This window comes from Bombina bombina, chromosome 1 (assembly GCF_027579735.1).
Source record: "Bombina bombina isolate aBomBom1 chromosome 1, aBomBom1.pri, whole genome shotgun sequence".
NCBI lineage: Eukaryota > Metazoa > Chordata > Amphibia > Anura > Bombinatoridae > Bombina > Bombina bombina.
In genome coordinates this window covers 303021136-303044345 of record NC_069499.1, presented here as the reverse complement: position 1 = coordinate 303044345, position 23210 = coordinate 303021136, and the positions used below count along the sequence as shown (strand labels likewise).

At 41.9% G+C, this 23210-nt stretch overlaps 1 protein-coding gene across 1 annotated transcript in view; it reads left to right on the top strand.

Moving 5' to 3' along the window:
* SLC15A2 (solute carrier family 15 member 2) overlaps positions 1–23210 on the top strand; it is a 116408-nt gene that overhangs the window by 74007 nt on the left and 19191 nt on the right. The window contains exons 16-19 of the mRNA XM_053689795.1: positions 8409–8543; positions 10202–10366; positions 16994–17040; positions 18278–18385. Coding sequence (XP_053545770.1) covers positions 8409–8543; positions 10202–10366; positions 16994–17040; positions 18278–18385 — 455 coding nt within the window. The remainder of the gene's footprint in view (positions 1–8408; positions 8544–10201; positions 10367–16993; positions 17041–18277; positions 18386–23210) is intronic.

The window sequence follows — 23210 nt, the reverse complement described above, 5'->3', positions numbered from 1 at the left end:
TTGTATAAAGGAGCGTGCATTGCCACTCCAAAGAGGGTTTCGTAAAGTCTAACCTCCGTTCCCATTTCAGGATATGTTGGGCTTTGTCAACTGGGGTCGCGCCTTCCATAAGGGAATAGTGTAAGGATAATGGTTTGCCTAGTCTGAGCCCCTGTTGCCATCTAGCTTCCCAGATGGTAGGCTGTCGAGACAGGGATGGTTTGAAGCCCCACCTAGATAAGAAACTTGTAACTCTGGAGTATTCAAATTTCATATACAGGGGTGTAGATGGGGTTACGTTGAGATGAGTGTAGGGGGGAAAGGTGGTATGTGGCGGGGTTGACCAAAGGTCACCCACCTTCGTAATATCCAGCCGAGCCCAAGCGTTTGGGTGGGAGTCCGGTAAACCGGACAGAAGACCAGTTATGGAGGTAATTGGGGAAGGGTGGGGGGCTACCTTGGGGTTATGCCTTAGGCGGTCCCAGGCGAGTAGGCATTCCTGTATAATCGGATTAGAGGCACCCAGATTCCTTCTGCAATGGGGTGGTGTCCATATTAGGTCCCTTAACATAAGGTTATGTGGCAGGGAGGCTTGTTCAATAGACCTCCATTTGCTGTCTGAGTCTTTGACACCCCATTGAGAGATGTGGGTGAGCATAGCGGCATCCGCATACCTAACAATAGAGGGAGAGGCAACCCCTCCGTGTATTTTAGGGTATTGCAGGGCGTTATGAGCAACTCTGGGGGGTTTACCCTGCCAGATGTATTTGGTACAGGCGCTTTGGAACTGTACCAAAAGGGTTCTGGGAACTCTTATTGGCAGACACCGGAGCGCGTACGGGAGTTTAGGAAGATAGCTCATCTTTAGAGCCGCTATGCGTCCCAAACAGGATACACATTTGAAGTTCCAACGTGTGGGCAGGGACCTTAGCTCGGTCAAAAGTGGTTTGAGATTATCTTCAAGTATTTGAGGGAGAGAGTTGGATAATTTAACACCGAGGTGGGATACGTACTTATGGCTGGGGCTAAACTTATATTTTTTACATACGTTTTTGGAGACCTCCTCGGGAAACCCAGAGGTGTACAATTCAGATTTCGACTGATTTAATTTATAGTACGACAGGGAACTAAATGTCTCTAAGATGGACAGGAGTCTCGGGATCTCCCGAGAGGGACTGGAGAAGAACAGGGTAGTATCGTCAGCAAATAGAGCTACTTTGTGGACCGTACCGTGTAGGGTGATTCCCGAAATCTCGGTGTCTGTCCTGATGGCCTCCGCCAGAGGCTCCATGGCCAGTGCAAACAGGATCGGGGAAAGGGGGCAACCCTGGCGGGTGCCATTAGATATAGGGAAGGGAGTAGGGTCAAATCCCAGTCCTCTCACCGAGGCCACTGGGGAGGAATATAAAGCTTTAATTGCCAAGACAATTTGTGCAGGGAACTGGAAGTTCTCTAAGACCCGCCAGAGGTATTCCCATCTGACGCGGTCGAAGGCCTTTTCGGCATCCAGAGAGAGCACCGCAAGCAGCCTATTCAGTCTCTTGGTCTCTAGGAGTATGTTAAGGAGCCTCCTGGTGTTATCTGGGCCTTCTCTTCCCGGTATGAACCCGACCTGGTCTGGGTTAATAAGTGTTGGGAGTAGTTTTGCTAGCCGATTAGCCAGGATTTTGGCATAGATCTTAACGTCTGTGTTGATGAGTGAAATGGGTCGGTAATTAGCGCAGAGGGTAGGATCTTTGTTGGGTTTGGGAATGGTGATGATAGAAGCCTCAAGGAATTCCTTGTCGAATTTCCCTGTGGACATAGCTTTATTGAAAAATCTGGTAAGCATAGGGGCGAGTTCTGTTAGGTATGTCTTGTAGAAAATGGCCGTTAAGCCATCAGGTCCAGGGGCTTTAAGGGGTTTTAGTTTTTTAATAACCGATTTAATCTCCTGGCAAGTAATCGGGGAGTCAATGCACTCTTTATGGGAGTAATCAAGGGTGGGAAGCTCAAGGGAGTGAAGGAAAGAATCTATGTTTTCCAAGGGGGCTTTCACGGGCGTCACGGTGTTGCCGATATTATAGAGTTCAGAATAGAACTTATGAAACTGTTGGCCAATCTGGGAAGGAAGTCGGACTGAACAGCCACCCTGCCTGATCTCATGGATACGAGTGGCACCTGCACGCTGTCTGATTTTATTGGCTAGTAAAGAATCTGCTTTATTGCCCTTTGAGTATAGGAGGTGTTTCAGGCGGAGAAGATTGGATTGTGTTTTACTAAATTCTAATTTGCAAATGTGCCGTCTAAGGTGTTCCACATCAGAGTTGTAGGTTACCGAGTCCGGGGTCCGTCGTTGGGTTTCAAGTATTCGCAATCTGCAATGTGCTTGGGAGAGGGAAAGGCCTGCTTGCCTCTTGAGGTGAGCTTGCTTTCGGATGAAAAGGCCTCGTAGAGTAGCCTTATATGCCCCCCATATAGTATTATCACTAATTTCTGGGGTATCATTGGTCTGGAGGGTGAAGCAGATCTCCTTCCTGATCTCTTCCCTAAACGGGACATCCGAGAGGAGATGGTGTGGCAGTCTCCATGGGGCTCTGGTTTTAGTAGTATGACTGGAGTCAATGTCTAAGGTGATAAGGTCATGGTCTGACCACGGGGTGAGATGGATATTCACTGAGCGGACCAGATCCAGGTCAGAGGGGTGGCAGAAAAAGTAATCAAGCCTAGAGTGTGTAGAGTGAGGGTGAGAGAAGTGGGTGAAATCTTTATCTAAAGGATGTAAGGACCTCCATACGTCAAAATATGTGAACTGGCAAATAAGTTCCCGGAACCTACGACTGGTAGGGTCATGGTTGGAGGGGAGCCTCTTAGAGGAGCCTGTTTTCCTATCTATCTTTTCGTCCCATACCATGTTCAGGTCACCGGCGAGAATAACTCTGCCCTGTTTGACCTTCTCCACATGCAGAAATACCTTCCTGAGGTATCTGGGTTGGAGAGAGTTTGGGAGATAGACCGAAACGAGGGTATATGTGACATGATCCAAATTACAAATAAGGATGAGATATCTAGCCTGTGGGTCTCTGAATATAAAGAGGGGCTCGTAAGCCACTCTTTTGTGTATTAAGACGGCTACCCCTCTGGCTTTCTTTGTGAAGGAAGCCGCCTCAAAGACTGGGAAGTCCTTGGAAATGTGGGGGAGGGGGGAGTCCGCCCGGAGGTGGGTCTCCTGAAGGAAGGCCACGTCTGCTCCGTGGTGACGGAGGGATCGTGATAGGAGGCATCTCTTGCCCACAGTGTTGAGGCCTCTGACATTATGAGTGAGGAGTCTGAGGGAGGCCATTTAGGATTCTTGGGGGGGGGGGAGAAGGGTAGAATCGAAGGTAGGTTGGAGGGGGGGATGAGGGATAAAGGGTAGCAAGTGGAAGTAGTCCACCTATGTGGGGCCCTAGAATGGGCACCAGAAATTGGGGGGGGAGTTAACCTTGTCTAAGAGACAGAGGGACTAGTGCAAGTAGCCCCGCTCAGCTGTAAGGAAATCACAGAATAGTTAATTAACCATACGTAACAACTTGAACTCTAAATTAGTTACAATAAACATTGAAAATGGAAACAAATCACAATATATGAACCTGACAGTGGTATTGAAATGCATGCTGACAATCTCAAGTGGGTGAGGCTTGAGGCCTCAGGGTGTGGTCAGGGGGGTTCGGTTTTGACCGCTTTGGTCTCTGTTCTTTGACAGACCATTCAGGAGCTGTAACCCTCAATCTGGAGCGAGAGTCCTGCTGGTTGCTGGGGGCAGCTTGAAGGCCCCAATTAGCTAGTAGAGTACCTCCCATAGAGGGTGAAGAGACTGTGTGGGTTTGATTGTCCTTGGTCACAATCAGCTTAGTGGGGAATCCCCACCTATATTTGATCCCTGCTTTCCTCAGCTGAGTAGTAATTGGAGCATAGAGCTTTCGTTGTTGCAAGGTATGTGAGGAGAGGTCAGGTAGGAGTTGGATATCTTTGAGATTATCGGGCAAAGTAGGTCTGTTGTATGCTGCCTGCATCAGCCGGTCTTTGAAGGTAAAGTGGTGGAAGCAGACGACCACGTCTCTCGGTCTATCTGATGATACGGAACGTGGCCGAAGAGCCCTGTGGGCCCTCTCCATAGCATGCATGTTGCCCTCCAGGGGGCCCAAGTATGCGGTGAACAAAGCTGTGAGAAATTCCTGCAAACCACCCGGATTTATCGTCTCAGGTATGCCTCTAAATCTTATATTGTTCCTCCTAGCTCTGTCCTCTACATCTGCCAGCTTCAGCTCCAGCTGGGAGATTTGTTCAGCCAGATTTTCTGCGTAGGCCAGGAGGTTCGAGTTATCAGTGGCCAGGTCGTCTTGTTGCCATTCGAGGGAGTCAACCCTATCTCCTATTTCCTGAATTTCCTTCTTAAGTTCAGCCGAACTTCTCTGAATCTCAGCAGTGATAGATTTAGTCTGAGCTGTGAGGAGTTTCTGGAGAGTACTTTCAGTGATGTAGTGGTTGAGATGCGCAACAGACTGGGAGCTTGATTGCGAACCCTCATCTTGAGATTCTGGGTCGCTAATGTCTTTGCTCATGGAGGGAGGTTTCTTGCACGGTTGAGAGAAATGGTCTAGAACAGTCTGCTTCGAGGCCGCTTGGGACTTGGTATTTTTTCTAGCTGAGTGTGACATGATTGATATATAAAGGAGACCAAGGAGTTTGTCGGTATGGTGGAGATAAGGTCCACCCTGACCACGTACCCACAGAGAAGTCGTTAGAATCCTGGAATAACCTCAGAGAGAAAGAAGGGTTAAACTTCAACACCTGGGTGATACATTAGCATTATATGGTATATTGTAAGAGCGGGGCCCGCACTGTCCTCAAAAGGAGTGACACCTAGCACATAGTTCTACACCTCAGTAATGTTGGTGGCTCCAAAGAGCCCCCACGCACCTCAGGGAGAGGAATACGACCAAGAGGAAGGAAAAAGTGGAAGTGACCAATCCAGACAAGCTGGGCCGGAGCGGTGGAGGCGCGAGGGGGACCAAAGCGGCCCGTCCCGTTCAGCGGGACCCACAGAATTATCACAAAAACACAGAGCAATAAGGACACACAAAAGAATGTTTCAATGTTTAGAACAACTCTAGGTAGCAAAGGTCCTAGCAGATAACTAGGTAAAAATGATGGGGAGCACCACGCCTCAAGTGTTGGGGATTAAGTACTCTGAGGCCAAAGCTAATGGGTTATCTTTTAATATATTGAGTGAGGGCCTAAGTGTCAGGTTAGTAGGAAGAGGGTGGGGAGGTGAGGGAAAATTACAGATGTGGCAGATTACTGTAATCCTCTATGTAGCTAATCCAGCCAAAATGTTATTCTAGGGGGGGGGTGGGGGGGAGAGCAAGTATGTGGGTTAAGGAACTGGGGTTTACCACTCAGATAAAGGTATAGAGCTAAGTAGATCTGTGTGGTCTGGGTAAAAGAATCTAGATCCTAGTCTGAGATGTACTAATAGAGAAGGGCTAGAATTAAGCAAGTATCCTCAGCTAGTTGAGTGTGTGTGAGGAATGCATAATGGAAAAGGTAACTTAAACACTCCACTCTGGGCCTGGGCACCAGAGAAACAGAAGCTGACGCAGCAGCACAAGTGATCACATTTATATGACAATGCCCCCTGTTATTAATTTCAGCAATGGGTATAAGCAAACCAGTCTGAGAAATATAGGAGGGTATAACTTTGCAGGCCAAAACCTGGGAGAGAGGTCTGCTAGGTGGAAAAGTACTGCAGCTGTTTATACCACTTGCTTGAGTTGCAGATATGTAGGGAGGTGAGATGAGCTGCAGTGATGCTAATATGAGCAGGCCCAGCTTATGAAATGGTGCTCAGGATTGCAGGCCCTAATTAGGGCAAGTTGAGTAGTAAATCTGGGCTCTGCATAGGGATCCTTAGTATAGAGCTCAAGATGGTTGTAAAAAGAGGGGGGATTTTTAGTACCCCAGTGGAACTGCTTGAATTAAGCACCAAAACTGCACCCTCTCAGAGATGGCAGACTTAGGGGGCCCGGTGGAAGGAGGCAGACGTGTAGCCCCAGCAGCTCCCCCCCACAGCAGCCTACACACGGGAGGGGAAAGAGGACCTGGGACCAGGCTAGAGTCAAAGGACAAATAAGGCTCACCTATGTGAAGTCCAAGGCAGCCGGTGATAGATGTGTCTCTTGGCTGTGGGGGCCTCAAAGGGCTGAAAGTTCAGCAGGCCGCGGGGGTAAGATGGCGGCTATCTCCAGTCTCCTGGTCCCCTCTGTTAGAGATCCCCGGCAGGTGGGTCAGTGGTGGGGTAGACCGGAGATTTAGCTCTTCCTCTCCGGCCCAAGCGGTGATCGCCACTGCGTTCTGTGCTGCTGGGCAGCGGAAGCCGACAGTCCTCGTCGGAAGGCCTCAGGTGAGGCCACGTGGGTGCTGTGTAACGGCCTTCTCAAAGCCTGATCTGCGGTGAGTGGCGGGTGATGGTAAGTGCACCGGAGCGGAGCCCCGACCCTCCGGTGCAGGAAAATAGAGTTCTGAAAGGCACGGCAGGTGTAACTTGCGGGGTAGGAGCTCCACACTCAGATGGAACAGACCTCCCGGTATTCCGGTCCTAGGCCCCGAGGTATAGGTCGTAGGTACAGCCAGGCGGTGTCACAGACGTGTGCAGCTGGTCCCCGGAGCGGAGCCCCGACCCTCCGGAGGACAAATGTCTAGTTGTGATCTGGCTATCGCTCTGTGGGTGGGTTTCCTGTCGTAAGCTGCAGGCCTGGTGGCGGGTATAGTGAAGCCACACAAACTCGGTCAAGGACCTCCAAGGGGCAGCCCCTCTCCTCCTGGGGTATGCAGGAGTGTTGTGTAGTTGTTGGCTGGTAAGAATAGATAAGCTGGAGCAAATTGAAACACAAATCGCAGGCTTTAAATTAGCAGTCTCTGGGAGAGCTCCAGCTACATGCAACTATGCAGAATGGCGGTTAGCTCCGCCCCTCTTTATGGCCTGTTTAATCTTTATCCTGGCCCTGTCCAAACGAGATAAGGGGGTAGATTTATCATAGTGCGAGCAGACATGATACAATGTAGCGTATCATGTCTGCCGCACATCGATAAATGCCGCAGTATACGCTGTCGGCATTTATCATTGCACCAGCAGTTCTTGTGAACTGCTGGTGCAATGCTGCCCCCTGCAGATTCGCGGCCAATCGTATTCGATTGGGTTGATTTCTGTCCCCGGCCTCAGAGCAGGCGGACAAGTTATGGAGCAGCGGTCTTTAGACCGCTGCTTCATAGCGTTTGTTTCCGGCGAACCTGAAGGCTCATGTGGAAACAGGGGCATCAAGCTCCATACGATTGATAAATCGGCCCCATGGTGTCATTTTCAAACTGGCCTTATCTTATAATTATGTATTGCATTATAAAATTCCTGCCAATTACTATTATTGTGCCAATGAGATGTTACTTGTTTTTTCTGAGTGTTAAAAGACTGCAATTTTATAAAAATCATAGTATTTCAATCCACACTTACAGCCTTTATATCCCATACAAGGAGTTATACAGTTCCTTCAAATATTGTGTTTGTGTTATTGGATAAAAGGATTGTCAGTTTTAGGGAAATCATGTTTTGAAGAAGCCTAGAAAAAAAAAAACGAATTTGAATAACTTATCATGAAGATACAAATATATTTTGAACTTCCCTGTATATGCAGACATTCATTGTACAGTTTAAAGATTATAAAATAAAACAAATTTAAATGTGAAGTTAAACAATAATTTCTCAGCTGCAAACTCAATGGAACATAGACCATGAGTAGGTTATGTTGACTGTAACTATACTACTTCTATAAAGAACAATGTTAAAATGCCATTATAAAATAAAGTTACTAGTCCACTTAAAGGGATACTAAACACAATTATTTTTTTTCATGATTCAGATAGAGCATGCAATTTTAAGGAACGTTCTAATTTGCTCCTATTATCAAATGTTCTTCATTCTCTTAGAATCTTTATTTGAAAAAGCAGGAATGAAAGCTTAGGAGCCGGTACATTTTAGGTTCAGCACCTTGGTAGTACTTGCTGATTGGTGGCTAAATGTAGCCACCAATCAGCAAGTGCTATCCAGGGTTTTAAACCAAAAATAGACCGACTCCTAAGCTTTCATTCCTGCTTTTTTAAATAAAGATACCAAGAGAACAAATAAAAAAATGATAATAGGAGTAAATTAGAAAGTTGCTTAAAATTGCATGCTCTATCTGAATCATAAAAGAAAAAAATTGGGTTTAGTATCCCTTTAGTATTAAAAACAGGGAAAGCCAAATTTCGGACATGCCCATTGTCATTTCTTAGTTGTCTGGGACCAGTGCACTCTGGTAGTTGTTTCAGATGTTTGCAATAACCTTTTAAATATAATTTTTTTCCCCTGTACATAGGAAACAGTCCCCCCAACCATAAAAGGAAATGAAAGTTACCTGCAGGTTGTGAACTTTGCAAGCTTAAGCGTCAAAGCTAATATTCCAGGACATGAAGTAATTACACAACCTAGCTTGACTGGGGAGAACCGCCAGGTCAGTTAAACTCTATCATATCATTTTAACATAATACACAAGCAAATAACACATTTGTTTGCTAAGGGACACAAACAGACCAGTGTTTCCTTATATTGATTGAGACTTTTAGATTGTTAGCTTGTTTATAACTGTCCCCATAGCGGAGATTAGATAAGGAGGACAGATTTAGGGGCTGATTCTCTAAATCTCTCCAGATCAGACGTGGTGTTTCACGCTGACCCTTACAGGGGCTGCCATGGTGGAATTATTGTAAAAAAGGAATTACGCTGGGATTAGAGAGATAATTTCATATATGCCCATGTTCAGCCCATTTTTCACAAAAGCAATAATTACACTTTGTATTTTGTACTTATAAGTATGAATTTCTTTGGTTTATTGCACATCCAGTGCCCTTAAATTACAATTACTCTGTGCATATTTAATACGATTTATACCTGTGTTATTTACATACAAATTTGACATTTTTGATAAAATATGACTTCTGGTTAACTATATTGTTACGATTTTTGATGCACCTTAAAAATACAACTTTTTCCTGCGTAGTTTTATGTGAATTATTCATTTCATTTTTTTTAATGATTTTTAAATTACGAATTTTGTAATGTATACGCCCCCTTAGCGAGGCACACTGTTTTTAGGGTAAAACGTGACTTTAAAGAATTCCATCAGGGAAATAGAGGGGTTAGCGAGCATATATTTAGAATCTCACCAGTCCAGAGAGCTGTTGAAAATCGACCCCTAAGTGCCAAATGATTTAAAGCTCTCTGCTCTGGTGAGATGATCTACAAAGTCTCGTAAGTAATGTGAGGTCCCTCAGAAGTTTAAAAACCTTTTTTTGGTCTCCAGCATAACCTTCATCCTGTTTATCAGCTTCTTTGCTTTCAGAGTTCCATAGTAGCAAGTTATTTGAAGCAATGAAGTGAGTGATGAATATAGGTTTGCACAGGTAGCTCTTTTACCAATTTACCACCATTTCCTATGAACAAAAAATATATGCAACGCTGCAAAGCTCCATAGATGAGGTAAAGGTAAATCATATTTTGCTTGTACATTCCGATTTAATGCAAATAGTTCAGCGAGATGATTATTTAAAAAAATTAAAAACTCTATGCACTTCATTCAATCGTCTTAAAGGCACATTAAACATCTTAAGATTATTATATAAAATGTTTAGTTATGCATAATACAACAACTTTAAAATATGTTTTCATTATTTATTTTGCTCATTTTTCACAAACATGCCATTTTTAATTCTCAGAACTTGAAATGCACCCTGCTCACTTATCAAGGCTAACTCTACTACATATCAGTCCCTAATTTGATTTATTAGATACTAACTGCAAAACAAGGCATTTAATACTAATGTTATGACAGTGGTTAGTCTTTATGTCTGTGGACTAAAGCCCAGATTGGCTCCTCTAAACAAGGAATATTATGGGTGAAGTTTGACTATTGAAAAAAAATGCAGTAAAAAGGATGTTAATTTGTTTTAAAACATTAAGACATTGCTACTATGTTATTATAAATGTCTTGTATTACAAGGTTCTTCACTGTCCCTTTAAGATTGTGTAATGCATTACGTATTGGATAACAAATATCTAGTTCATGTTAGGGATGTTACTTGTTTGCTAATCTTGTTTCTTATTTCCTTGCAGGATCCTGATTACGTAAAATTAAATCTTCCTAATGCGCATTCCAGTTTAAGTATTACGCTGGAATACGAGGGGGGATCTTCAACTTGCCAGGTTCATCTTCACCAAAAATCCAATTTCAGCTTACTGGTTTATCAAAATAGCACTAATCACTGGCTATGCAAATTGGTAAGTTCCAAAACACATCAGTAGTTTATTTGTTCTCTCAGTGATATTATTGGAAGCAGTTTATTGTTTAGTGCATACTATCATTCTGCTAAAATGGTTTTGTATGGATTCATTGCTCCATATAGGTTCGGAAATAACATTTATAACTTAGCAGCCAGTCACATTATAACATAGGGTTGTAATATTTTCTGTTTACAATTTGATTTCATTTATAGTAAAAAAGAAGTCTGTCTTAGGCATGAAATACAAGGACTTAGTTTACTACTCATGCCAAGGTTGTCACCTCAGCAGTATGGACAATAGAACAAAATCGCAAGGGCAGGATGACAAGAAGCTGACACTAGCAGCAGGGTAGCTAATAAAACAAATTACGTAAAAGAGAGAAACGCTCAACCTGGGAATGAACAATAGCATAATAGCTTGTTCTATGGCTAGTTACCACCCAAGAAGCAGCCTCTTTTTGCTCAACATGTGCCTTTCACAGAGAACTTTCCTGAAGCATATCAGTCTGATCCTGACTTAGAAGTACAGTCCAGCCCGAAATACCAGGCAATCCCTCTCTGAACGAGAGAAACAGCAAAACACCAGACGTACATTTCGGCGTATTGTGGGCCTCGTCAGTGAGGTGCAGCCATATACCTCTAGGTGCTTCTCTCTTTTTATTTATGCAAATTATGACACTTAGGCAAGTCTCCCTAAGTGTGATGCAGGAATCCAGATGTGGACCCGTTGCTCAGTGTGCTTAGAGGGATATGGCTGCACGTGACTGATGAGGCCCACAATAGGCCGAAACGCATGTCTGGGGTTTTGCTGGTTCTCTCGTTCAGAGAGGGATTGCATGGTATTTCGGGGCTGAACTGTACTGTTATATCCGGATCAGACTGATATGCTTCAGGAAAGTTTTTCTCTGTGAAAGGCACATGTTGAGCAAAAAGAGGCTGCTTCTTGGGTGGTAATTAGCCATATAACAAGCTATTATGCTATTGTTTGTTCCTAGGTTGAGCGCTTCTCTATTTTTATTTATGTACGTTTTGACACGTAGGGAAGTGCAGGAATCCAGACGTGGACCCATTGCTCAGTGTGCCTAGAGGGATATGGCTGTACCTCACTGACGAGGCCCAGGGCTGTCTTTAATATTGACTGGACCCTGGGCAAAAATTTTCTTGGGCCCACCCCATGCAATTTCGCTCTCCACCCGAACATCCCAAAAAACTAAATAATTTTTAAAAAATTAAATAAAATGCAATATGTGAAACTGGACCTAAGCAGTACTAATAAGTAAATAAATATATAAATTCCTCCACTGTGGATTTATTTAATATTCTTTTGAATTTGATTCTGGTGTGAGGTTAGCTGGTTAAAGAGATTAAGGGCAGCCAACCGGAGCAAAGCAAGGTAAAGACTTGTTCCCCTAACAAACTTTTAGTTTTCAGTTAGTTGATCTTAGGGCCACAGCAGAAAGAGCAGGGCTAAGTGGACCAGCAGACTGGATGCTGTCTGCCCAAGGCTGCATGGATACAGTGTGAGATGAGTCACACAGCCTCAAGACTGAAGAGAGCAGTGTATGCAGCTGCACAGATGCTCAAATCCTCACATGCCTGCCGCTCCAGCTTTCTGCTGCATGCGCCTACAGTTAGCCCTACCCAGAAACAATCCCCACAACAGTGGTAACCCCAGCAGGACTTTTTCTGATGCAGTAGGATTGGCTGGATGCTGAGTTTTTGACTTTTGACTTTGACAGTATTAGGACTGAATGTGTGTGTTTCCCCATGTCACATCAGCAGTATGTTTAGAGAGGGATTGCCTGGTATTTTGGGGCTCAACTGTACTGTTAAGTCAGGATCAGACTGATATGCTTCAGGAAAGTTCTTCTCTGTGAAAGGCACATGTTGAGCAAAAAGAGGCTGCTTCTTGGGTGGTAATTAGCCATAGAACAAGCTATTATGCTATTGTTCGTTCCCAGGTTGAGCGCTTCTCTCTTTTTATTTATGCAAATTATGACACTTAGGGAAGTCTCCCTAAGTGTGATGCGGGAATCCAGGCGTGGACCTGTTGCTCAGTGTGCCTAGAGGGATGTGGCTGCACCTCACTGATGAGGCCCACAATAGGCCAAAACGTATATATCGGGGGTTTTGCTGTTTCAATCATAGAGGGATTACCTGGTATTTCGGGACGGACTGTACTGTTAAGTCAGGATCAGACTGATATGCTTCAGGAAAGTTCTTCTCTATGAAAGGCACATGTTGAGCAAAAATAAGCTGCTGCTTGGGTGGTAATTAGCCATAGAACAAGCTATTATGCTATTGTTCCTTCCCAGGTTGAGCGCTTCTCTCTTTTCATTTATGCAAATTATGACACTTCGGGAAGTCTCCCTAATTGTGATGCAGGAATCCCGACGTGGACCCGTTGCTCAGTGTGCCTAAAGTGATATGGCTGCAACTCACTGACGAGGCCCACAATAGGCCAAAACGTACGTCTGGGGTTTTGCTGTTTCTCTCGTTCATAGAGGGAATACCTGGTATTTTGGGGCTGGACCGTACTGTTAAGTCAGGATCAGACTGATATGCTACAGGAAAGTTCTTCTCTGTGAAAGGCACATGTTGAGCAAAAAGAGGCTTCTACTTGGGTGGCAACTAGCCACATAACAAGCTATTATGCTCTTGTTTGTTCCCAGGTTGAGCGCGTCTCTCTTTTTATTTAAGCTAATAAAACAATCAAGCGCCAATATCATGATTTCCTATTATGGAGGCACATCTAAAACATCCCCTGACTCACAAGTGACATTGTTTTTTAAAAACATTTCTGTCACTGATATGAAAGAGCAGAATTTAAACATGAGCATTATTAGGAAGTACTTTTCAACCAATGAGGATTAGCAGGAAGTAAACAACCACAGCATTAGTTTAAATTCAAACAGATATTACTCCCATTTGGGTCTAGAAAAATCAATTCAACACTTTTAAATTCTTTTCTCTCAAATTAAAATGAAAACTGAGCACCATGTACTGTTATTTAGGTATTGAATTAGAAAAATGTATCTTTGAAACATGTTTATGCTGTTTTTTTAGCATCCTGTTGTTTCTTGCTGTAAAAATATCTGCTTTTTTAGATTGGCATGTTCCCCAGGGTTAATCAAACAAGGTTTTGACAGATATTGAACCTTATACTATACTGAGCAAAAAAACAACTCTCTCCTCGAGATGCTGTATAAAATAAATGTCAGCATCTCCTAAGCACAGGGTTGTTCTCTTATTTACCCTGATGAAAGTGTCTGCTGCATAACTGCCTATACCTGCCGGCCATACCTACCTAGAATACCTGGTAACCACACTTGCCTATAGCACCTGCCGGCCATACCTACCTATAGTACCTGCTGGCCATACCTACCTAGAGTACCTGGTAACCACACTTGCCTATAGTACCTGCCGGCCATACCTACCTAGAGTACCTGGTAACCACACTTGCCTATAGTACCTGCCGGCCATACCTACCTAGAGTACCTGGTAACCACACTTGCCTATAGCACCTGCCGGCCATACCTACCTAGAGTACCTGGTAACCACACTTGCCTATAGTACCTGCCGGCCATACCTACCTAGAGTACCTGGTAACCACACTTGCCTATAGTACCTGCTGACCATGCCTACCTAGAGTACCTGCCAGCCATACCTACCTAGAGTACCTGGTAACCACACTTGCCTATAGCACCTGCCATCCATACATACCTATAGTACCTGCCGGCCATACCTACCTAGAGTACCTGGTAACCACACTTGCATATAGTACCTGCCGGCCATACCTACCTATAGTACCTGCCAGCCATACCTACCTAGAGTACCGGGTAACCACATTTGCATATAGTACCTGCTGGCCATACCTACCTAGAGTACCTGCTGGCCATACCTACAGTACCTGGTAACCACACTTGCATATAGTACCTGCCGGCCATACCTACCTATGGTACTTGCCGGTCATACCTACCTAGAGTACCTGGTAACCACACCGGCCATACCTACCTAGAGTACCTGCCAGCCAAACCTACCTAGAGTACCTGGTAACCACACTTGAATATAGTACCTGCCGGACATACCTACCTATAGTACCTGCTGGCCACACCTAAATAGAGTACCTGCCGGCCATACCTACCTAGAGTACCTGGTAAGCACACTTACCTATAGCACCTGCTGGCCATACCTACCTATTGTACCTGCCGGCCATACCTACTTAGAGTACCTGGTAACCACACTTGCATATAGTACCTGCCGGCCATACCTACCTATAGTACCTGCTGGCCACACCTACCTAGAGTACCTGCTGGCCATACCTACCTAGAGTACCTGGTAACCACACTTGCATATAGTACCTGCCAGCCATACCTACCTAGAGTACCTGGTAACCACACTTGCATATAGTACCTGCAGGCCATACCTACCTATACTACCTGCCGGCCATACCTACCTAGAGTACCTGGTAACCACACTTGCATATAGTACCTGCCGGCCATACCTACCTATAGTACCTGCTGGCCATACCTACCTAGAGTACCTGCCGGCCATACCTACCTAGAGTACCTGGTAACCACACTTGCATATAGTACCTGCCGGCCATACCTACCTAGAGTACCTGCCGGCCATACCTACCTAGGGTACCTGGTAACCACACTAGCATATAGTACCTGCCGGCCATACCTACCTATAGTATCTGGTAACCACACCTACCTATAGTACCTGCCGGCCATACCTACCTATAGTACCTGGTAACCACACCTACCTATATTTCCATGCCGGCCATTCCTGCCTAGAGTACCTGGTAACCACACCTAACTATAGTACCTGCCGGCCATACATTGCCTGTCATACCTATCTGGCATAAACTGTGAATAGCACTTGTCAGTCATAGCCTGTATAATGCACCTGCTGACCTCTATGCTATTTGTATTATTGAACCTTAATCTGTCTCTTGCCATGGCCTATAACATCCTATAACATCCCTTTGACCTCAAAACCATATTATGCTTTCAAGATCATGTGTAAGACCTACCATTACTTTCCTTACTTTTTTACTTCTATCATACCATTTTAAATAACTTTCCAATTTATTTCTATGATCAGATTTGCTTTATTCTTTTGGTATCCTTTGTTGAGGGAGCAGTAATACACTACTAAGAGCTAGCTGAACACATTGTGTGAGCCAATGACAAGAGGCATATATGTTCAGTTACCAATTACCAGCAAGCTCCCAGGAGTGCATTGCTGTTTTTGAGCCTACCTAGGTATGCTTTTTTAAACAAATGATAACAAAAGAACAAAGTTAGCTAAGAAAAGACATTTTTAAAGTTGTTTAAAAGTGAATGATCTATCATGAAAGTGTAATTTTTACCTTTACTGTCCCTTTAATGTACTCAGGTAATCTCCCTTGACAGTATCTTGATAACAAAACAAGATGAACAATATGAAACACAAACTTGTATTTTGTAGGTACTAGCACACTTAGGAATTTCTACTCTATATAAAATGATTTTTTATTTGCTATTTAAAATGGGTCTTGCAATGTCAGTAAATTAGTTAAAGGGGCAGTAAACTTACATACTAATGTTATATAATTCTGCACATAGTGCAGAATTATATAACATTAGCTTACCGGCACATTTATACTTTCATTTCAGCAAAAGTGTATGTAAATACCTCATTTTACCAGAACGCCGCTCCTTGCTCTACTGAGCGGGTCTGGTTTTTACACAGCGCATCGCGGCAACACTGTCTAGTCACAGTGTCCCCGGTCACGCCATTAAAATGAATGTAGCTCGCTCCCGCTCTGGTCTAGTAGCGGAAGCGAGCTACATTTATTTTAATGGCGCGACCGGGCACACTGTGACTAGACAGTGTTGCCGCGATGCGCTGTGTAAAACCAGACTAGGTTTTTACATACAATTTCTCTGAAATAATTGAAAGTATACATCTGCTGGTAAGCTAATGTTAAATAATTCTGCACTATGTGCAGAATTATATAACATTAGTATGTAAGTTTACTGCCCCTTTAAAGAACCACTCAATGCAGTAGAATTACATAATTAACAAGTACGTAAGACAATGCAAGATCACTTACTCTGAATTTCAAATAATCAGTAGATTTTTTCTGACAAATTTATTTTTCCTCCCATTTTCCGGCCCCTTATAGCGTGACAGACATCAGCCAATCACAGACTAGTATACGTATACCCTGTGAGCTTGTGCACATGCTTAGTCGGATTTTATTCCCCTGAAAGTGTGAATATAAAAAGATTATGCAAAATGTGGTAATGAAAGTAAATTGGAAAATATTTTAAAACTGCATGCTCTTTGTGAATCATACAAGTTTATTTTAAATTGAGCGTCCCTTGAATGTGTTTGGAGTGTTAGCATAACTGGCACTGCAACAATCAGACCTTTTTCCTGTCTAGCTGAGGTGTCCTACAACTGTCTCTTTATACAAAGCAAAATGTCTAAACTCCTTAACTAATGTATTATTTAAACATTTTCTTTTTCTGCTTTCTTTGTGCTCCTCTGCATAGTATTTCATATACAACTGAAGAATACTAAAAACATATAGGACTTTTATTGCAGTGTAAAATGTTGTTGTCTTTTGCAGGTTGAAGATGAAAGAAAAAAACCGTCCAACGGATTGGCATCTGTAAGGTATGATATATTTACCTTTAATGCAATTATTGCAATGGCAGAACATATTATAACCAATAGATGAGACAGTTTTATACAATTTACAGCTAATTAACTGTAATTCTCACAATCTATTAACAATTATGTTATAATTCAGTAACACCCAATCTGTCTTTTACAAGTATTGACTAAAACTAAGTCACAGAACATTTGTATTACATTATGCTACTAATAATACCAAATGCAATTCATTTTGAAATAAAAAAATAAAAAAACGTTTTCTTTTAAGCTTACCATTTTTAGCATATAAGATTTGCTTACATGTAAGGTGCACCCAACTAGAAAGACAGTTTTAGAAAATAATTTTTAGAGTTGTTTTCATGAATTGACCAGACAAATCATATATAAATTGGGGAAATGTGCCTGAAATAGATTTTGCAATGCTGATTTAGTCTGTGCAACTAGTTATGCAGTGTAAAATAAAGCAAACTCGTATGAGATTTTTTGAAGCATTAAACAAACAAAACCCCTGCCATATGAACATGTATATATAGGGGCCGAATTATCAAGCTCCAGCTTGATGCCCCTGTTTCCGCGCGAGCCTTCAGGTTCGCCAGAAACAGCAGTTATGAAATAGCTGTCTTAAGAATTCTGCTCCATAACTTGTCCGCTGCCTCTGAGGCTGCGGTCTGCAATCCGCCTGATCCTATATGATCGGGCTGATTGACACCCCCTGCTAGCCGCCGTGAATCTGCAGGGGGCAGCATTGCACAAGCAGTTCTGGCGTAAGCTGTTGGCATTCAGCAATGTCTGTCAGACATGATACGCTACAGGGTATCATGTCGGACAGACATTGATAAATTGGCCCCATAGTATTAAACAAACACCACACATGCACCTCATCACTGTCATATAAACATACATAAAGTATTAAATAAACAACATGCACCTCATTACTGTCATATGAACACATGCATAAAGTATTAAACAAAACACTGTTGGGGTAGGGTGCCCCATTGCCCCCCCCCCCCGTGGATCTGCCCGCCACTGACATGTGCACATACACACTTGAAAACATGCCTGCATTTTCACCCATACCCACATATCAATTGGAGTCCCCTACCATTCACTTCTTACATTAAAGGAGTCCTACTAATTTTCTGTTCCATATGAAATATTATGAGGTAGAAGCAGTGATAGTTACACATACAACAGTGTGAATGAATATAAATTCTTCTTATGCTATATGTTGTTGCAGGTTTATTAATACACTAGGTGTGGCAATCAATGCTACTGTTGGAAGTGAAACAGTCACTGCTGAAGCGAACTTTGGTGTGTCAAAAACGTTAACGCAAAAAAGAGGAACGTAAGTTGTTTGAGTTAAAGACAAAATGTAATTATGATGTTACTTCCAACATAGTTTTATTTAAAACATTAGGAATGGCAGCAATGTGTAGCATGCATTATAAAATGGCACATTACAGTAGTTCTCAGTTCAGAAAAAAGATGATATGTGAGAAACTTTTAACCCCTTAAGGACCAGCGACGTACCCTGTATGTCACTGGCCTTTTTTTGGGACTTGATTGTTTTATAGCACGGTCTTGCCACCAGCGTTGAGACTGCTCTATTCCACAAAGCCTGCTGGAGGGAGGGCATTAATAGTGTGTTCTTGCTAGACTTGTGCTATTATGTCCAGAAAAAACTTTAACAACCAGTGACATACAGGGTACATTGTGGTCATTAAGGGGTTAAGACTATTAAGGGACTTAATAGAGTTGACACTTTAAGCATTTTTCATTTTTCACAAAAGGAGCAACATCAGAACAAGGGGTCATGATCTTAAATTGAAGGGTATCAAGTACATGAGTATTTTGTGGAAGTGCTTCTTCACAGAAAGGGCAGTTGATGCATAAACTTCCCTTAGAGGTGGCAAACACTGTGGGGAACTTCAGGAATGCCTGGAATATAAGCATAAGGCTATCCTACAAAATAGCAGTTTACATGAAATGTTGGCAGACTTGTTGGACCTATGGTTCTTCTCTGTGTTGTTATTTGTAGGAGGGGTTATAAGTTATGAGCTCAATAGACAACTATCAGTCTAAAGAGAAGTATTACCTCCTTGTTAGGTGGGAGTAGAGTACCCTGCCATCTAAGCTAGGTTTAAAATGATATAAAGGGCTTAAAGGGACCGTGTACCCTAAATTTTCCTCCTTTTAATTTGTTCACAATTATCTATTTTACCTGCTGGAGTATATTAAATTGTTTACAAATAGCTTATTTACCTTTATATAAGCCTTTGAAATAGGTGATTTTGCCGGATGTATCCCTACCTATAATGAAAGTTTCTATACTTAAGTATAAGATAAAGAAAAGCTGTGTAAGTATAACCAGCAGAAGACATTACAACAGAAGAGGTTAAGAGAGATGAGTAATAACATGATCATTTTCAATTGGTCTAAGAATTGGGCTTTGGTTTACAAACAAAGATGATATAAAGAAGCATGTGTGTGTGTACAGAAAGTGATAAAATAATTAGATCTGATTTCCCTGCAAGTTCAACCCATTTTAATAGGTTGTGGTTTCAAAGAACACAACCAGCTATTTTATATAAGCAATTTATCATACTTTGTATACTGTGCAGCTGGTATAACAAGTCATTGGAAACACATTAAAGGAACAGTCAAGTCCAAAAAAAACTTTCATGTTTCAAATAGGGCATGTAATTTTAAACAACTTTCACATTTACTTTTATCACCAATTTTGCTTTGTTCTCTTGGTATTCTTAGTTGAAAACTAAACCTAGGAGGTTCATATGCTAATTTTTTAGACCTTGAAGGTCACCTCTAATCTAAATGCATTTTGATAGTTTTTCACTACCAGAGGGCATTAGTTCACGTATTTCATATAGATAACATTGAGCTCATGCACGTGAATTTACCATGGAGACAGCTCTGATTGGCTAAAATGCAAGTCTGTCAAAAGAGCTGAAATAAGGGTGCAGTCTGCTGAGGCTTAGATACAAGGTAATTACAGAGTTAAAACGTGTATAATTATAACTGTGTTGGTTATGCAAAACTGGGGAATTGGTAATTTAGGGATTATCTATCTTTTAAAACAACAATTCTGGTGTTGACTGTCCCTTTAAAGGAAAATCAATTTTACTGTTCACTGTCCCTTTAATGTGATAGAAGAGAAAGTAAGCAAGTGAAGTCCTGGATAATACAAAGTGTACACAAACAACTTTAGTACCTTAAAGGGGATATTAAATCATTCGGCTAGATTACGAGTTGTGCGTTAGGTTTAAAAAGCAGCGTTAAGAGGTCCTAACACTGCTTTTAAATGCCCGCTGGTATTACGAGTCTTGAAGGTACAGGTGTACCGCTCAATTTTTTGGCCAGACTTGGAAATACTGCAAATCCACTTACGTCAATTGCGTATCCTCTTTTTTCAATGGGACTTGCATAGCGCCGGTATTACAAGTCTGCCAAAAAGTGAGCGGTACACGCTCTCCTGTCGAGACTGGTACCGCATATTAAAGTCAGTAGTTAAGAGTTTTACACTACAACGCCGTAGCATAAAACTCTTAACTAAAGTGCTAAAAAGTACACTAACACCCATAAACTACCTATTAACCCCTAAACCGAGGCCCTCCCGCATCGCAAACACAATTTTTTTTATTAACCCCTAATCTGCCGAACCGGACATCGCCGCCACTATAATAAATATATTAACCCCTAAACCGCCGCACTCCCGCCTCGCAAACATTAGTTAAATATTATTAACCCCTAATCTGCCGTCCCTAACATCGACGCCACCTACCTACATTTATTAACCCCTAATCTGCCGCCCCCAATGTCGCCGCCACTATATTAAAGTTATTAACCCCTAAACCTAAGTCTAACCCTAAACCTAACATCCCCTAACTAGCGCAAAATAGACTGGTTACATTGTGGTGTCACAATAGACAGAGATCTGGGCAGGATACTAAATGTACAGGATTTCAATGTCATATGAGCTCATAGTAGTATATATTAAACAATTCTACATAATAGATATTCTGCACGTACAATATTGTGGTAGTGCAATTTACGTAATGGTGACATACTTGAAAACGAGAGAAATCTCAATGTATCCTTCCTGGTAAAATATTTTATAAATAAATAAATAAATAAATAAATAAATATATTTACCCAAGAAAGCTACTGGCTTACCAAACAACATTCCCTTGTAGTATCTACTAAACAGTAAAGCGGCAATTAGATATACTGGTTATGATGATACAGAAATGGTGTGGTTTCCATCGCACATCACAGGGACACTGAACCCAAATTTTTTTCTTTCATGATTCAGATAGAGCGTGCAATTTTAAGCAACTTTCTAATTTACTCCTATTATCAATTTTACTTTGTTCTCTTGCTATCTTTATTTGAAAAAGAATGCATCTAAGCAGGTTCAGAACTCTAGACAGCACTTTTTATTGGTGGATGAACTTATCCACCAATCAGCAAGAACAACCCTGGTTGTTCACCAAAAATGGGCCGGCATCTAAACTTACATTCTTGCATTTCAAATAAAGATAGTAAGATAATGAAGAACATTTGATAAAAGGAGTAAATTGGAAAGTTGCTTAAAATGGCATGCTCTATCTGAATCACGAAAGAAAAAATTTGGGTTCAGTGTCCCTTTAAATTTATTTAGCGCCTTTAATATTAGGTGGCTATGACACACTATTAGGAAGATAACAAGTAAAAATTATTCAGCCGCATACTGATGTATGATAACAAGAATAACAAGAATAACAACAATCCAATGTGACAAAATATAAACATAACACCTTCATAACAGGTGATAGAGAAAGTTGTAACACAAGCATTGGAGGCTACACATACATTGGGTATTACTAACTGTTTGATAATAATTTTTACCAATGAGTAGTAGCCTCATGAGCACAAACATAACACACTCTTCTTCGCATACAACAAGTGGACAGTGTTTCACTCAGTGATTAAAGGGACAGTCTACACCTGTATTTTTATTGTTTTAAAAGATAGATAATCCCTTTATTACTCATTCCCCACTTTTGCATAACCAACACAGTTATATTTATATACTTTTTACCTCTGTGATTATCTTGTATTTAAGCCTCTGCAAACTGCCCCTTTATTTCATTTCTGTTGACAGACTTGCAGTTTAGCCAATCAGTGCTGGCTCCCAGGTAACTTCACGTGCATGAGCAGAGTGATATCTATATGAAACACATGAACTAACACCCTCTAGTGGTGAAAAACTGTTAAAATGCATTCCGAAAAGAGGTGGCCTTCAAGGTCTAAGAAATTAGCATATGAACCTCCTAGGTTAAGCTTTCAACTAAGAATACCAAGAAAACAAAGCAAAATTTGTGATTAAAGTACATTGGAAAATTACATGCCCTATCTGAATCATGACATTTTATTTTGGACTAGAGTGTCCCTTTAAACATTTTGTTCCCTATACTTTAGTGGACATTTGAATATAAATGTATTATCCTACTAAAAGTATCACATGCCCAAATCAACATACAACTATAGCTGTTCAGGGGTGGTTATGGCACATCACCTGTAGTATACCCAGTAAACAGCAAACTAACCACAAATGTACGCATGATATCTAGGAAAATCACAATTACATGTAACCATGTACACATTTTCTATTGGGTGCCAGAGGAAGTTGTGACACACGAGTTGGAGTTCACCCAATATTGGGAATACTATTTTTTTGATAACTTTATCAATAATCAGTAGCGTCACATGTATAAGCACAACATACCCCTCTAATAGACTATGTTCTACCCATTACAGGTTACCTACCACCAGAGAGCACAGTATTGTAATAGGCAGCACTAGGAACAGTGGATAATATTTTATCAATATTATGACCAAGTGAGTGGGAGTGAGTATATAACCCCATTCACACTTAATCAATAAATGAAGCAAGGCTCACTGATTTTATTGAGGTGGTGGTGCAATAATCCTTTACTAAAGGCCTTAGACTGATATCTACCACCAATTTCATACACAATTGGGAGAAGTCTCAGAGAGTTCTTAATTTTAAAATTTGTGTGTGTGTGTTTTGTTGTTTTTTATATATAGAATCAAAAGAAGTTATATTTTATTTCTATTGGAACCCCGCTTACCCCTTAAGTCTGGGCATA